The sequence below is a fragment of the Geotrypetes seraphini genome, chromosome 1 (genome assembly GCF_902459505.1).
Source record: "Geotrypetes seraphini chromosome 1, aGeoSer1.1, whole genome shotgun sequence".
In the NCBI taxonomy this organism is placed as follows: Eukaryota; Metazoa; Chordata; class Amphibia; order Gymnophiona; family Dermophiidae; genus Geotrypetes; species Geotrypetes seraphini.
The window spans coordinates 42851546-42868924 of record NC_047084.1 but is presented as its reverse complement, the minus strand read 5'-3'; the positions used below and the strand labels follow the sequence as shown (position 1 = coordinate 42868924).

Sequence of the window (17379 nt, the reverse complement as noted above, 5' to 3'; positions counted from 1 at the left end):
ACTGAAGCTGAGGGGCAGCAGGCTCAGGACAAATGTCAGGAAGTTCTGTTTCGCACAGCGAGTGGTGGACACTTGGAATGCTCTACTGGAGGAGGTTGTGACGGAGACTACCATTCTGGGATTCAAGCGCAAGTTGGATGCACACCTTCTTGCAAATCACATTGAGGGATACGGGTAATCAAGGTCTTCATCAGAGAGCACCTGGCTTGGCCTCCGCGTGTGCGGGTCGCCGGACTAGATGGACCTAGGGTCTGATCCGGTGAAGGCGTTTCTTATGTTCTTATGCCTAGTGTTCATGGCAACACCATCAACACTTCCAGTACCATTCAGCCTAGTTTCTTCTCCAAGAGTATTCACCAAGTGCCTAGTGGTCATGGCAGCAACCTTATGTACTCTCGTGTTTCCATATCTGGAAGATTATCTGATAAAAGCTACATCTCCTCAAGCAGTACACTCGGCAACACAGTTGACGATAACTTTTCTTCAGCTTTTAGGGTTCGAAGTCAACTTCCCAAAGTCGCAGCTTCAACCCTCTCAACTATTGCAATTCATCTACAGGTGTTTCTACCTCAACAAAGAGAGACACTTTGTTTCATCTTTGTAATCAAGTCTCCACTCTACAAACCATCTCAGCAAAACAGATGATGCGATTCATAAGTCACATGGCATTCAGTGTTCTTGTTACCCTCTTCGCACAACTTCATCTCCGTTCAGCTCAGTGGACCCTAGCATCTCAGTGGTCTCAAGATCCCGATCCCATATCCTGAAGTAACACAGTCACCTCATCTCTTCTTCAGTCCCTTCAGTGGTGGATGTATCTATAAAATCTTTCCAGGAGTCTCCTGTTTCAGTTCACCCCACATCAGAGAGTGCTCACCACAGACACATCCATGTATGCTTGGGCTCACCTGGACGATCTCGGGACACAAGGTCAATGGTCTGCTCAAGAGAAGTCATTCCACATCAATCTGTTAGAGCTGCGAGCAATTAGATATGCTCTAAAAACCTTACAGGAGAGTCTTTCCAACCAAGTCATCCTTGTTTGTTTGAACGGACAATCAAGTAGCGATGTACTGCATCAATTAATAGGGAAGATCAGGCTCTCTCCCTCTATGTCAAAAGGCCGAGCACATTTGGGACTGGGCAATTGCTCAAAACGTATTTCTGAAAGCCATATATGTTCAAGGGAAACTGAATACTCTAGCTGACAAGCTCAGCAGATTTCTTCGACCACATGAGTGGACTCTAAATTCCAAAGTATTGCACCACATCTTCTCACTATGGGGGACTCCTCAGAAAGACCTATTTGCGTCTTCCTCACAAACACAAATTGCCTCAATTCTGTTTCAGACAGTACTCTCCTCATCTCGAAGCAGATGCCTTTTTTCTGGATTGGACGAACAATCTCTATGCATATCCACCAGTCCCTCTCATTCTCAAGACATTACTCAAGCTAAAGTTCGATTCAGCTACCATGATCCTTTACAAATTCCTTTACAAATCTTTCCATTTCTGCTCACACAGAGTCAACGATCTCTTTTATATCCCAATCTGCAATCTTTGCACCTGACAGCTTGGTACCTTTTGGTCTGACTTCAACAGATTTTAATCTTTTTGACTCAGTGCAAGCCATTCAAGAAAACCTTCTACTCAGCAATGCTATCAATAGAAGTGGACACGCTTCAGTTCGTGGTAACCTTAATAGTTATCAGTAGAAACAGGAGAAGACCCATTCTAGACTTCTGGATCTAATGAGAAGGTCCAGTAATCGAATTGTTGGCACCAAACAAGAGCCTTCTGCACCTTGGTCTCAGATGTCAGATTGAAATTGCTCGAAGACAGTAGTACACCCAAAGTCAGTGGTAACCATGACAAACATGGAGGCCTGAGGAATGGAATAGAGGGAAAAGCTGATGGAAGGACCACTGACAAGGGTTCCTGCACCTCTCTCCCTTCCCTCTAGCCCCATTCCCAAGGGTCCAACATCTCTATCACCTCCCTTTAGTGCCCAGGTGTGGGTCTGGCACCTCTCCCTTCTCTTCAGCTCCACTCTACCCACCATATGGGCCCAGCACCTGTTTCTTTCTCCTTCCTGTCCCCAGACCAGACCCATCAACTGTCTTCCCTTCCAGCTGGTCCAGCAGCCCCCCTCGTGTATCCAGGAGCCCTTCTCCCTCCCCTCCCTATCTCAAGTCCAGCAGCCCTCCTCCCTCCCTACCATTAAAAAAAAAAAAAGAAATTAAAAGAAAAGAAAAAACCCATGACTTCCCCATTGGCCCTTTTGTGCCTCCCAGGGCGGGACCACCAGCCTCTTAAAATCTTCATAGGATGAAGAGGCAACATCGGATGCAGGGCTGCTCTGGAATCTTCTTCCTGCTGAGTTTCTCCTTCTGATGTCACTTTCAATTTCACGAGGGAAAGAGTCACTGTGTCATTCTCTAATAGTCATCTCTATAAATTCACAAAACTTAATCAACATTATTCAGAAAAGGCTTGAAATTTAATTTTGTCAAAAGTATGATCTACTTTTAATTTTGTTTAAAGGTTTACAGCTCGGCCTCTAGTGGAAACTATATTTGAAAGAGGAATGGCCACATGTTTTGCATATGGACAAACGGGCAGTGGGAAAACTCATGTAAGTAACTCATTCATTACCTTCACAAGAAGAATTTTTTGAAAGGGTACTTTTCTTTATTAGCAAGTAACAAGAATCGGCCACACAAGTAGAGGACGATATCAGTGGCATTGAAGGAGAGAAGTTTCAGATCTCAGAATAAACTGTAATGTGATCTGAAGTCACTGTCTCCCTGCTCTCCCCCATCCCCACCTCTGCTGACCTCTCTGTCCCAGTGTTTTTGAGTGATTTTTTTTTTTTGCTGCTCTTATTGTACCTTGTTGTCTTCAGGGTTTTTTTTCCTTCTTAAAAAGAGAGGAGAAAGCCCTCAGATTCAACAAATGCTCTGCCCATGTCAGGAAAATGAGCCTTTTCAACACTCACAAAGTGTATGAACTTTGTCTAGAGCCTTTATTTGATGGGAAAAATTACTTCAACTGTGGGAGAATGTGTTCGCTCAGCCCAAGGTTGATTCCTTGGTAGCGCAGGTTACAAAGTGTAACTCTTGCCAAGCAATGGAGGCCTGGTATTAATGGATATTGTGACCAGGCACGGCCTGCCAGGTAGGCAAAATGCTGTCCGCACCATGAACAATCTTTGTTAGTGTCTTTTGATTGACTGGAGAAAGAAAATACCCCAAGAAGCTTTAAAGTTCACAAAATGTCAAAGGTTTATTTCACAATCAAAACTCCCAAATCTCTGGGTCTTCTTTTCTTTCCACACCAAAAAATAGGCAAGATAATGTCCCTTTTTTATCACCCAACAGTTCAGGACACCACTGCCCTCTTGCAGTTCAAGGAGGTTTATGTTTAAATATGTTTATTGGGTTATATAATAAACAAAGTTAACAGTATACATCATTTTCAAACAGGTATCATCCCCCCCCTCCCCCTCCCTGCCTTCTTCCCCCCCACCCCCCCAACCTCCTAAGTGAACAAGATTCCATCCTCTATCAATCCAATTATTACGGGTTCAATAGGTTACTTCGAGCTTTATGAGTCAGTGTAAGCCAGAATGGTTCCCAAATAGAACTAAATGTTCGTCCTGTAGGAGTATCCAAGGAAGCCAAGGATAGTCGTTCCATTGATGCTTGACGAAGCATCAAGATTCTCCAGAGTGACACTGTCGGCGGATCTGATGTAATCCAACAATGTAATATTGTTTTCTTTCCCAAAAGGAATGTCCGGGTCATAAAACCTCGAAAACCTTTCGGGGATATCCGGGGAATGGAGTCCATTGAAAATAACAATTCCGGACAATTAACATAACCATGGTGCCACATAGAAGTGATATGTTGTTGTAACTGTATCCAGAAGCCCTGTACCAAAGGGCATGTCCAAAATTGGTGACCCAAAGAAGCTCCTGGTTGAGCACATTTAGCACACGTGTCTGTAGCACTGATTTTAGCACGATACAAGTATGCCGGTGATCTGTAGAGACGTAAGTAGAATTTATAATTCAATTCAATAAGGGTCACTTGCCCCGTTACTTTAAAGATTGCTTGAAGACCCTGTTGGATATGCTGTCCAGTCACCTCACATGGTATATCCCCTGACCAACGGGCCGCATAATTGTCATAGGAAATGGGCTCCAAACTCTCTCGCAAAAAACGTAAATGGAATTTCAACGGAATATGAGTCTGGGCCGTCAGGCATAGCGCTTCCGAAATAGCTTCCTGACTATGACTTGTAAGTCCTGCCGATGGTAGTGATTTAATATAAGATGTCATCTGTGCGTAGGCTAACCAGTCCCTAGAAGTCCAGTTATATTCAGCCTGCATCACAGTGAATGATGGCACCGTTCCCTGTGCTGTTACCACCTGTGAAATATATTGTAAATGAGAAGTTCTCCACACCGATGCAGGAAATCTAGATGTCCCAGGTTGAAAATCGTTGTTATCTATAAAAGGCAGGTAAACTGTGGCTATTGGGTTTATCTTTAACTGTCTACATAAACGCCTCCACACCTGACGCAGCGGTTGAAATAATATTTTTCCAACTGGTGGCGATCCCCCTGGAAGACGTAAGGTGTGCAATAAGTAGCTGAAGTGATATGGGTAGCATAATGTCAGCTCCGAGGGAGTAGCCGAAAAATGGCTCGTCCCTCTGAACCAGTCATTCAAGTGGCGCATTTGGCACGCCTGAGAGAACATTCGGAGGCTATGCAGTCCCAGTCCTCCCTGTTGCTTAGGCAGCATCAAAATAGACAGGGAAATTCGAGCCTTTTTACCATTCCACAAGTATGATGTTAAGCATTTCCTAACTTCTTTCTCATGTTTAGAGGACAACAAGATTGGGAGCATTTGAAAGATATAGAGCCACTGGGGCAACATCACCATATTATATAATGCAATTTTACCCATTAATGATATTGGAAAGTCCCTCCAAATTGACAATTTCTGTCTCGTAATAGCGATGAGCGGTAGGACGTTCAATGAATATAAACTATTAAGATCCATAGGTATTTGTATTCCTAGGTATGACAGTGACGTGGTTGCCCATTGCAATGGAAATGGTCCCCTCCACCTATTTGGGATATCTCGAGATAAGGGAAGTACCAAGGATTTTTGAAAATTTAGAACCATTCCTGAATATAGGCTAAATTCATCCAATATCGCTAAAGCTCTGGTCAGAGAGGCCTGAGGGTCAGCCAATGTCAGTAGCATGTCATCCGCATACGCCAGTACACGTAATTGAGAGTTCCCTTCCGGGAGGCCCATCAAACTATCATCCTTCTGTAGTGTTCTCAGAAAAGGGTCCAAATATAGCAAGAACAACAAAGGGGAGAGAGGACTACCCTGCCTCGTTCCCCGTGCTATCGGGAACGAAGGAGTCCTTGTCCCGTTTACCAAAATGCTAGCCGTGGGTGATGTGTATAATAACCTAATCATGTCTGAAAACCAACCAGTAATTCCCATATAGGATAGCACTGAAAATAGGTATTTCCAGTTGACCTTATCAAAGGCTTTAGCCGCATCTAGGCTTACTAATATTCCATCTTGTCTCGCTAGTTGTGCTCTGTGTACGGCCGTCAATAATCTCCGAACATTTAGGACCGAATGGCGTTGTTTAACAAAGCCTACCTGTTCTGGGACGATCAATTGGGGAAGCAGGGTCGCCAACCTATTGGACAATACCTTGTCTAATATTTTAATGTCTACATTAAGTAGTGATATAGGTCGGTATGATTCTATATCCGTTTCTCGTTTCCCAGGTTTTGGAATTAATGTAATGTATGCATGATTGGCTCCCTCCGGAAATGCTCCCCCCTCGTCTGCTGCGTGATAATATGCCTCTAAAGGTCCACAAAGTTGCGATAGTAAAAGCTTGTAAAACTCCGGGGTAAACCCATCAGGGCCCGGGGTTGTTCTGTTTCTTAGTTGTTTTATTGCTAACTGTATTTCCTTCCCCTGGATTGGTCTATTTAATGTGTCACGCATAGTGGATGTCAATTTGGGCATCCCCGCATCCTCCAGAAAATCCACAGATTCGGGTCCCCCAACCTCCTCCACCGAGGAGTAAAATCTTTTATAATAACGAAAAAATCTTTCCGATATTTCCCCTGTTTTCGTCAATTTCGTGCCATCCGGCATATGCAAACAAGAAATATACCTATCTGGCCTTCTCAATTTAGTAAGAGAGGCCAGCAATCTGCCCTGTTTGTTCCCGTATCTATAATATTTGTGTTGTGTGAAATAGAGATATTTTTTTGTGCGTTCGTGAATCAAGGCGTTCAGTGCAATCTGTGCTGATGTCAATTGTTCATTTGAGCGGGGCGTCGGATGTGCTAGGTGTCGTTTTTTAAGAAGTAAGCATTGCCGCTCTAAATGTATGATGCCCTGTGCCAACCTTTTTCTGTGAGCCACTACATAAGATATAATATCTCCCCTAAGGACGGATTTAGCCGCCTCCCAGAACAGAAGGGGTGTGTCTCTATGTTGATCATTAAAGCGAAGATATTCGTCCCACTTTTCCGTTAAATAAGTTTTGAATTCTTGATTATCAATTAAATAAGAAGGGAAACGCCACCCCCCCAAATTCTGAGATGTCCCAGTAAACAGATCCAGCCATATCGGACAGTGGTCAGATATAGAAAGAGGACCAATTTCAGCTGTCTCAACATGGGAAAATAAAGAAGTTGATGCTAATATGTAATCTATTCTGGAGAAAGATTGGTGGGCCCGAGATTGATGTGTGAAATCTCTCTCTCGAGGGTGCAATAACCTCCAGGGGTCCACCAGGTCCAGGGCGTCACACAAATAAGGTAAGCCCTTGTGTGGTGCCGAGGAATGACTCATGCCCGGTCCAGTACGGTCCTGTACCGGGTCCATGACCTGATTAAAATCCCCCAGAAGTATTAATGATATTGTTGGGTCGCGTTGGCCCAGTTTAACCAGACCTTGGAAAAATTTATGATCATATTGATTAGGGCCATATACCATAAGAAGGTTAAATTTCTGATCTGATGTGGTCACCCTACAAAGCAGGGATCTACCCATAGGATCAGCATATATTTGTTCCACCTTCCCTTGAAATCCTCTACGCACCAACAGTGCCACTCCAGCATGTTTGTTAGGGGAAGAAGCCGAACAAATCTGTCCCACCCATCCTCGTTGTAATTTGGCATGTTCGGTCATAGTCAGCCGAGTTTCCTGAATGCAAGCAAGATCTGCCTTGTGATGTTTCAATCTGGTAAGGATCTTAGTCCTTTTCATAGGTGACGTTATTCCCCCTACATTCCAGGACAATATTCTAAGCGTCCTACCGCTCATCACAACCTGAGTAACATGCATAGCGCAACATTCTTACCAGGAGAACCCCAGGCGCCCAGCCTTCACCTGGGGGATCCTCAGAGCTAAGTTGTTTCCAGAACCCGTAAAATGTACTTAATTCTCTTAGACATACTACATAAGAGGATAAATCTAACGATACACAGCAATCAACATTTGTGTGCTTTCCCTCCCTTGCAAATACCCCCCCCCCTCCCTCCCCTTGATCCCCTGTTCCCTAACTTCCCCCCCAATACAGAGACCCATCCTGTAGCACTAGGATACAGGAAGGCGGAGCACGTCTCTGATGCGTGGAAACTCGTCCCCCCCACGTAACAAGCTGAAAATAGAAAATCAGTATGGGAGAGACAGCAAGTGCATAGTTATACAGTGATATATCACACATAATTCTAGTGAACTTTCAATTAGTCAAGATGTTGAAGATCCTGGATTCCCCAGTCTATTTATGAATTCCCCTGCCAATACATCTGATTCAAACACATGCCATTTGCCCTCTAGCTGGATTTTCAGTATAGCTGGATACAGAAAGAGGAATCGGTATTTGAGATCAGCCAGCTTCCTGCACAGAGGGTAAAATACTTTCCTTTTTTCTGTCAAAGCAACAGAGTAATCCTGTCCAATTCGAATGGGTATGGAATCATAATTCAGTGACTCCCTTTTAAGGCGAAATTCTTTAAGTATCTCCATTTTGTGCCTGTAGTTGTGCAATTTTTCAATCACTACCCTTGGCCTTTGATCATTCCCTGGTCGGGGTCCCACACGGTGGACCCTTTCAAAGCGCGCTGGGCCTATGTTTGCAGGCATCGGCATTTCACTAGCTAGCCATGCTTCTAGCACAGTTATTACATTACATTACATTATAAGAGATGAATCTGTGATTGTCTCTGGGAACCCCATAAATCTTAAGTTCCCCCTACGGGACCTATTTTCTAGGTCCTCCAACTTAGCCTGTTGTTGGTCTAACTGTGTTTTCATGCGGGCCATGTCCGTCGTTACACCGCGGGCCTCATCTTCCACTGCAGACACTCGTTCCTCCAGCTCTGTCACCCTCGCTGTATGGTCTTCCATAATACCCTCGAGTTTCGTAAGTTGGGCAGACAGTTGCTCCATACTGGGAGATAATGCCTGGGTGACTATACTTTTCAATTCCGCCAGCGTCTCCGGCGTGAATTGTCTGAGGACCCCGCATGCTGTGTCCGCCATTTTGTCCTCCGCAGGTTTACCTCTCTCCTTGTCCTTCTTTGTCGATTTTGTGGACATGGCTAGCTGAGTTTTTATAAGGAATCTGTCCATATAAGTCACCACTATAATCGCCGAAGTTCGCTAAAATTTTGTATTTCGCCGTTCGTCCCGTTTCACTGTAAATGAAGGGAACGAGCTCCGGAGCTGGCTGAGCTGCGTGCACGCCGGCTCACGTCATCACGTGACTCTTCAAGGAGGTTTAAATGCCTTCTCATAACTTCAGCCAAAGCTTAAATTCCAAGATCTGCTTTATAGCCTTGCCCTCTTAAGAACTCCCTCTTTCTCTGGGCTAGGGAGCTCTGCACAGGGGACCTTGGGCCTGCTGACAGATGAGCCATCCGCCTCTGCCAGCTTTATTCCCCCTGTACTCTTTCTGCAGGGATTTCTCCTTTTCCTTTAATATAAATTCTGTTTGGGGATTCTGCCATCCACCCCCCAGCTCTCTTGATTATTGTATTGTATTTCCTCTGAATTATCTGCTTATTGTATTTCGCTGAAAGTCCAGCTCTCTTGATTGTAAACCGCCTAGAAGTCGCAAGATTGTGGCGATATAGAAGAATAAAGTTATTATTATTATTATCTTTGACACTCTCATAGCACTGCTCTAATTACTAGCCAGAAGCAGCGTATGTGGAAACTTGCCTCCCTAGACAAATCAGTTGGTCCTGAATCCCACCCATGTTTCCCGGTGTCTTTTGTACAATCTATTACATCACTGAATCATTCAGGATCCAAATTCCTATACCAAACAGTATCACACTTTCTCCTTAATCATACATGCACTCCTCTTCCATGAAGTCATCTAGCTCCGGGGCACAATCCATCTGCCCTTCTATATGCCCGGGGACTAAATCATATTCCTCCATGTCTACCAACATTTCTTCATCACCTCCTAGCTCTCAACCCCCCATCCCTTTTTTTTCCTGGGTGTATCGGTTTTCTAACATCCTGCAGTTCCTCTTCTGATAGAAACCCCTTTCCCCAGCTAAGCTCAACCTTAGGGTTTAAATATCTGACCCCCTTGAGGCTTTCTGCTGGAGCTGCTTTACTGAGCAGAAATATAGAGGCTTTTCCTTGTGGGATACCTTTCTGCAGGCTTGGAGGTTCTGGCAGATTTGGAGTGCTAAGCTGAATCCATTCTCCCTCTCTGTGTTCACCTGCAGGGCATTTATTTAGCTTCCAGATCCGTCTTTCCTCAGGGTCCTGCCCATCTCATTGATTCTCTGTTTCTCTGGTTGCTCTGTGACTGAAACTTTTGCTGTTAAGAAGTGCTTTGGAGTGACTCTTTGCATTGAAAGGAAGAATTCCTCAGAAATCCAACCCTCTCATGCTGCTCTTTAATAATTTTGAGCCGAATTATTGGTTTCCTGAAGCAGTGATTGAAACTTGGCAAGTTGGGACCAACAAATTGTTAAGTGCATCACCTTTAGAAACATAGAAGATTACGGCAGAAAAGGGCTACAGCCCATCAAGTCTGCCCACTCTGCTTACCCACCCCCTGTCTATGCTCTAATGACCCAATTTCCTTATCTTGACCCTCGTAGGGATCCCACATGGGTATCCCATTTATTCTTAAAGTCTGGCACGCTGTCTGCCTCGATCACCTGCACTGGAAGCTTGCTCCAATGATCAACCACTCTCTCTGTGAAGAAATACTTTCTGGTGTCACCATGAAATTTTCCGCCCCTGAGTTTGAGCGGGTGCCCTCTTGTGGCCGAGGGTCCCTTGAGAAAGAAAATATCATCTTCCACTTCGACATGTCCCGTGAGGTACTTAAATGTTTCGATCATGTCTCCCCTCTCCCTCCGTTCCTCGAGATGTAGAGCTGCAATTTGTTCAGTCTCTCTTCGTACGAGAAACCCTTGAGCCCTGAGATCATCCTGGTGGCCGTCCGCTGAACCAATTCAATTCTGCGCACATCTTTACTGTAATGTGGCCTCCAGAATTGCACACAGTACTCCAGATGAGGTCTCAACATGGGCCTGTACAATGGCAATATGACTTCAGGCTTTCGGCTGAGGAAACTTCTATTGATACAACCCAATATCTGCCTTGCCTTAGATGAAGCCTTCTCCACTTGATTGGCAGTTTTCATGTCTGCACTGATGATTACTCCTAAATCTCATTCTGCTGAAGTCCTAGTTAAAGTTTCTCCGTTCAAGAAGTACGTCCTGCATGGATTTCCACTTCCGAGGTGCATGACCTTACATTTCTTAGCATTGAAGCCTAGCTGCCAGGTTGAGGACCAACTTTCCAATGTAAGCAGGTCCTGCGCCATATAATTCTGTAAACTGCATTCACTTACTATATTACATAGTTTGGCGTCATCGGCGAATAGTGTTATTTTACCTTGAAGCCCTTGAGTCAGATCCCCTATGAATATGTTGAAAAGGAGTGGACCCAGGACCGAGCCCTGCGGCACTCCACTGGTCACCTCCGATGTTTTAGAGAGGGTACCATTAACCACCACCCTCTGAAGTCTGCCACTCAGCCAATCATTGACCCATGCAGTTAGTGTCTCTCCTAACCCCATCGATTCCATCTTGCTTAGCAGCCTGCGGTGTGGGACACTGTCAAAAGCTTTACTGAAGTCCAGGTACACGATGTCCAAAGACTCTCCCAAGTCCAACTTTCTTGTTACCCAGTCAAAGAAGCTGATGAGATTGGATTGGCAGGACCTACCCTTGATGAATCCATGCTGACTGGGATCCCGAAGATTCCCTTCATTCAAGATCGTGTCCAATTTGCTTTTAATTAGTGTTTCCATGAGTTTGCACACTATTGATGTGAGACTCACCGGTCTATAATTCGCAGCCTCTGCCCTGCAACCCTTTTTATGCAGAGGAACGACATTAGCTTATTTCCAGTCCAGGGGAACTTTCTCTTACTTAGGGAGAGATTGAATAGCTCAGCCAACGGTTTCGCCAGGACATCGCTCAATTCTCTGAGCACTCTTGGGTGCAAATTATCTGGTCCCATGGCTTTGTCACCTTGAGTCTTGCCAGTTCACTCTAAACTTCACCTGGTGTGATCTCAAAATTCTGAAACGGGTCTTCTGTGCTTTGTGTTGCCTTCAACTGTGGACCGTGTCCCGGTGCCTCACAGGTGAAGACTGAGTAGAAGTATTCATTCAGTAGTTCGGCTTTATCGGAATCTGCTTCCACGTAACTTCCGTCCGGTCTTCTAAGGCGTACTATCCCGCCTGTGTTCCTTTTTCTGTCACTAATATACCTGAAGAAGGATTTGTCCCCCTTTTTAATGTTTTTTTGCCAGAATTTCTTCCACTCGAAGTTTTGCCTCCCTAACTGCCATTTTGACCGCTGTAGACCTGGTCCTATATTCTACCTTTGCCTCTCGTTTCTCCATGCGCTTGTAGGAGAGAAACGCTTTTTTCTTCTCCTTAATGAGGTGCGAGATCTCTGCGGTGAACCATTGAGCAAGGAATACAGCAATTGACTTCACTGAATTTTTGTTAAATATACAAGCTGTCGTATGCGAAAGACCTTGTGATGATAAGGTGGTGAGGTGCTTGGGGGCTTGATCTCTATTCACACCTTCAGGTCTCTGAGCATAAATAAACCTTCCACATTTAAATCATTCTATATTTAAAACCTTTTATATGTATTCAAGGACATGTTCAATGTTTAAGGGAAGTATATTTATTTTTGGGTGTATTTTGGAGTTTGACTTCCTCTTCTAAGTTGTTGGATTTTTTTCCCCTTTTTTATTTTTAACTCTATTATCATTGGCTAGCCACTGGAAAATTGTATCACCACCATCCTTGACCAAGTGGCTTACTAAACTTTGGTTCATTTGCAACATGGAACTCTTGCTTGCTGATCAGAGATGTACCTTCCCAAATGGGAAAGGAGCTAGCTTCCCTTTGTGTCTCGTATTTACTGAGCTTCCTTGCCTCTGTATATTATTGCATTGTGTTTCTGCTTTCTATGGGGGTGTCATGTTAAGTTCTTTATTTGGTATTTTGAGAGGGGGTGGGGGAGAGTTATTTAGAAAATGATTATTTGAGGTGTGTCAGTTAGTGTGTGTTAACACTGTCTCTTTGTTGGGTTTAGCAATTGTTGTATGAGTCATATTGTGTACTTTTTTTGCTATAGTATGCATTTTGTGTTCTACATTGTTATATCTACTTGTATTTTGGGTGCTTTGTTTTGAGATTTCAATAAAATCTTCTTTAAAAAAACACGTAGGCCCTCTTTTGCTAAGGCGCGCTAAATGCTAATGCATGCATGTTAGTCTATGGACATGTTAGCATTTAGCACAAGGTAATCGGTTAAGACACCTTAGTAAAAGAGAGGGTTAGTCTAAAATATATTTAAATCTAACCAACTGAAGGGCTCACAAGGGGGTCATGCTGCTTATGAACTCTGCATGCTCATAAATAAGCTTATTCTGAGCTTTGAGACAGCTTTATAATCAGCCACTTATTTGACTGATTTACATAGAAAACTTAAATTATTGACAAGCAACTTTTAGTTTTCATTTGTATAAATATAAGTACACCTTCATCTAATAAATTATTTCATGTTTTATCTTTGATAGTATTTAAATAAAATGTCAATTTTGTATTTTGAATTCGTAGACAATGGGTGGTGACTTTTCAGGGAAGAATCAAGATTGTTCTAAAGGGATTTATGCACTAGCAGGTTAGTAATTCCTCCTATAAATATTTTCTTGCATTTGATATCCTGCCTTTAAGTCTGAGAATTCTCTTTGAAATTTATCTTCTGTAGAAAGTGTACAGGGTTACTTGCACTTACTTTCTTTGCAGATAGATTTTTGGTGAAAAAGTATATGTTTCTAAACAAAAATGGGGGCAGTGAGGGACCAAATTGTTCTCCAAAACGAAAGAAAGAAAATCACAGAAGCTCAAAGGGGAAATGGCATTAGTAAGATAAAAGGGGAAAAATTCAAAATGCAGGGTCAAACTACAGTAACTTCTTATGGGCAGAACTCCAGCAGCAGCCTGATGAGGGAAGCCTGTTTAAAAGATAAGTCGAGTGAAAGACTGCCCTTTCCACAGATAAGTCCAGTACAGGCCCCACATTTTATGAAATATACAGCCAAAGAGAGAGAGGTGATATTTAATTTTATAATAAGACACCTAGTTGAGAAATACAAAAAGGTGTCCAATTTAAGCCTATTAGGGCAACATAGGAGTTCATATGCTGTTTTAAAATAAATGCCAGAAGAAGCTAATACTGATGCTGATACGTGCAGTTAACGAGAGCCAGAAGGCCTTGAGCATGTGCAGGTGCTCAAGGCCCAGCCCAGGCAAGAGGCGGGATCTTTCTGTCACTCGCACCGGCAAGCACAGATTGAGTAAAGAGCTTGTTTGGGAGGGCGGGCAGGCAGATGCCGCTTCCAGCACGGGGGTGCGATGCAGTTCTTGCGGGGAGGGGGGCAATGTCGATTTGAGCGGGGGGAGGGAGGTGATGGAGCAGCGTCGGTAGCCTGGGGGGGGAGGAGGTGGAACGAATCAAAGCGAGTTTCCCTTACTGCCTATGGGGAAACTCTCTTTGATATACGAGCAATTTGGTTTATGAGCATGCTTCTGGAACGAATTATGCTCGTAAACCAAGGTTCCACTGTAATTGTTTTTGATTCTGCTTGTTCACTGCAAACTCGTTGGATTTTTCTTTGTTTTCGCAATGTGGGAGTTGCACATATTTGAGTCCAACAGGAATGGATTATGTTTTGATTGCTGGTTCAATAATAAAGCTTTTCTTTTGACTTGCACTACACACTGCTTCTGTGGGGGCTCCATGCTTGTCCTTCATCCATGCTGCCATACCAGCTTTACAACAGTAATATAGTCTCTTGCTGGTACAGATACACTCATTGTAAAGGTAGCAAAAGAGAGTACAGCATAAAATTCAGCTGCTTGTGGGTTACTTCATGTTGTTGGGGGGACGGAAGAAGAGAATACAATATCTTCACATAGTGACCCTGTTTATAACATCTATATTAGATTTCAGCAAGGCAAAATACCAATTGAAATATAGTTGGATAAAAAGGAAAAATTGCATACTGTTTGTATGCCACTCAGGATAAAAAGATGCCCACCTGTAGCTTACACATTAGAGCTAGAGATGGGAATAGTGATAGTGCAGGTAACTGCAAATGAAAATAACACCCCCAACTACATGTAAAGGCCATAATGGATTTGTTCATGGACCATCTGCAGCAGGAGAAAAGTCACAGAAAATGAAAGTTAAAAGAATTGGCTACAATTAAGTGAATTCCTTCAAGTAGAGGAAGTATGTACTGCCACCTTTTGTTACACACACAATATTTAAACCAAGAGAGTATACAAGAGTGTTCAACAAATACTGGAGGAAAGAGGAATATGCCAATTGAAAAATCTGCAAAAAGTAACTGATGCAAATGTAAGATCCCTAATTTTACAATCAAAGAAAAGTATGTGAGTGATAACATCATAACACAATTGAGGACTTTTGTAGAAGGAGGAGATTAGGTAAGAGTATCAGAGGAAAGGAGATCCAGAAGTGCAAGAGAGTAAGATAAATGAAAAACGAGGTTAAAATGTCAACTGGAAATTAAGCAGAAAGACTCAGAGATGGAGGAATTAACAGTTGAACTCTTAACCTATTTAAAAATAGACAAAATATGCTGGGTTCCAGGAGAGGGAAAGAGTACTCAAACTGAATTTAACACCTATAGTAAAGAATATGATAAGCATGATGCATTGTAAAAAACAAACAAACCTGGTGTTGAATCTTTTAAAGCTGAATTATTATTAGTGGGTAAAGTTGAAGATCCTGAATGGCCAGAAAAAATTAAGGTAGATGCTATGATTATCCAGGTAAAAAAAAAAAAAAATCAAAATTTTGGGTGTTTGGTTAAATTCAACATTGTTCATGAGAGAACAGGTTCTGGCTGTTATTAAATCTTCATTTTTTTCAAATATTTCTCTTAAGTAAATTAAAATCAATACAGTCAAACCTTGGTTTACAAGTACCACGGTTTACGAGTGTTTTGCAAGACGAGCAAAACATTTGTAAAATTTGTGACTCGTAAACCGAGCTTGACTCGCTATACGAGAATGTCCCAAAGTAAAACATCCCGCATCCCCCTCTCCATACCTTGCAATGCACGCTTTCTGATGCTCTTTCACTTCAGTTTTGTCTTTTAGGGTGTCCAACCTGCTGCCCCGTGCGGCCCGCTCGAGGGCAATGCTTTTGTTCCGTCTGCCACCCCTGGATGATTGCCTTCTTGCCGGCTCCCTCCTCCTTGCTGTGTTCACTCTGGACCATGGCGACAGCTCCTGCATGCCTCCTGCGGCTGGCCCTGAGTCGTTCCCTCTGACGTTGCAACGTCAGAGGGAGGGCTTCCAGGTCGGCCGCGGGGGGCATGTGGGAACTGCTGCCCGCCGCTTTGAACAAGCACTGCGGCAAGAAGGAGAAAGCCGGCATGAAGGTAGGCACTGCAGCACAGGGAGGGCTTCCGGGTCGGCCCTGGGGGGAACTTGGGAACTGTTGCCCGCAGCTTGGAACTAGCACTGCGGCATGAAGGTAGGCACTGCGGCACAGTGAGGGCTTCCGGGTCGGCCGTGGGGGGAACATGGGAATTGTTGCTCGCAGCTTGGAACGAGCACTGCGGCATGAAGGTAGGCACCGTGGCACAGAGAGGGCTTCCGGGTCAGCCATGGGGGGAACATGGGAACTGTTGCCCACAGCTTGGAACGAGCACTGAGGCATGAAGGTAGGCACCGCGGCACAGTGAGGGCTTCCGGGTCGGCCGTGGGGGGAACATGGGAACTGTTGCCTGAAGCTTGAAACGAGCACTGTGGCATGAAGGAGGAGAAAGCCGGCATGAATGTAAGCACTGAACGAAAAAGAAGTTAAAGATGCAAGGCCCCAGTGAGGTTGGTTGGCTGTGGAAAAAGCCCCAGTTCTGTGATGTTTATGTCGGTTGCTGGCAGCAGTAGCAACGAATTTTCCGAGTCTCCATTATATCCTTTGGGGAGCTCTGCTTTGATAAACGAGCGTTTTGGTTTACGAGCATGCTCCTGGAATGGATCATGCTCGTAAACCAAGGTACCACTGTATTCTGTATCGCCTGGTAGACCGGTATAGTTCCTTATGGATGGGTATTATACCTCACTGCTACCAGCAGGTGGAGACTGAGATCAAACTTGTATATCAGTATAGCTTCCCCTCTATGAATCCAGTCTTCCTCAGTCTCCAGTAGCAGGTGGTAAGGCTAACTAGGCTCCTCTCTTAGCACTGTTGGAACTTTGTTTTTGCACTCCTGGATCTCCTTTTGTGCTGGATAGTGCTTGGATGGGTCCTGTGTGGGGATCCGTCTGACCTCGGGGGGGGGGGGGGTGTTAAACCCGGCGGGTCTCATGCTTGGTCCCGCCCCCCACCTTCCTTCATCTCCCCATATTTTTGTAGAGATACTTCAGCCGGCGAACTGGCCCCCTAGTTAGTCAACCCTCCAGCTTTGAGAGCCATGGAGTCTGTTCTGTAAAAACAACAACAACCCCCCCTCCAAAATCCTGAGGTGTGCCGGTCTAAAGGGCTCATTTCCCTTTAAAACTGCCTTTTTACTGTATTTTCTCATCTAACTTGGCACGTTTTTTTCAGTTAGGGAAAAAGTGCTCATTGTGCTCCAGACATGAGGTACTCGTAGCCGGCCTGTGCAAGCGTTTTGCAGGCCGAAGCGGTGGGTAGCCTCGTCAGCAGCGGAT

At 44.2% G+C, this 17379-nt stretch overlaps 1 protein-coding gene across 2 annotated transcripts in view; it reads left to right on the top strand.

Annotated features, from left to right (window-relative positions):
* The window catches only part of KIF2A (kinesin family member 2A), a 271896-nt gene that overhangs the window by 128710 nt on the left and 125807 nt on the right, over positions 1 to 17379 (top strand). For both annotated transcript variants that reach the window (XM_033930524.1, XM_033930514.1), the window contains exons 10-11: positions 2545 to 2635; positions 13246 to 13309. In XM_033930524.1, the coding sequence (XP_033786415.1) occupies positions 2545 to 2635; positions 13246 to 13309 (155 nt within the window). The remainder of the gene's footprint in view (positions 1 to 2544; positions 2636 to 13245; positions 13310 to 17379) is intronic.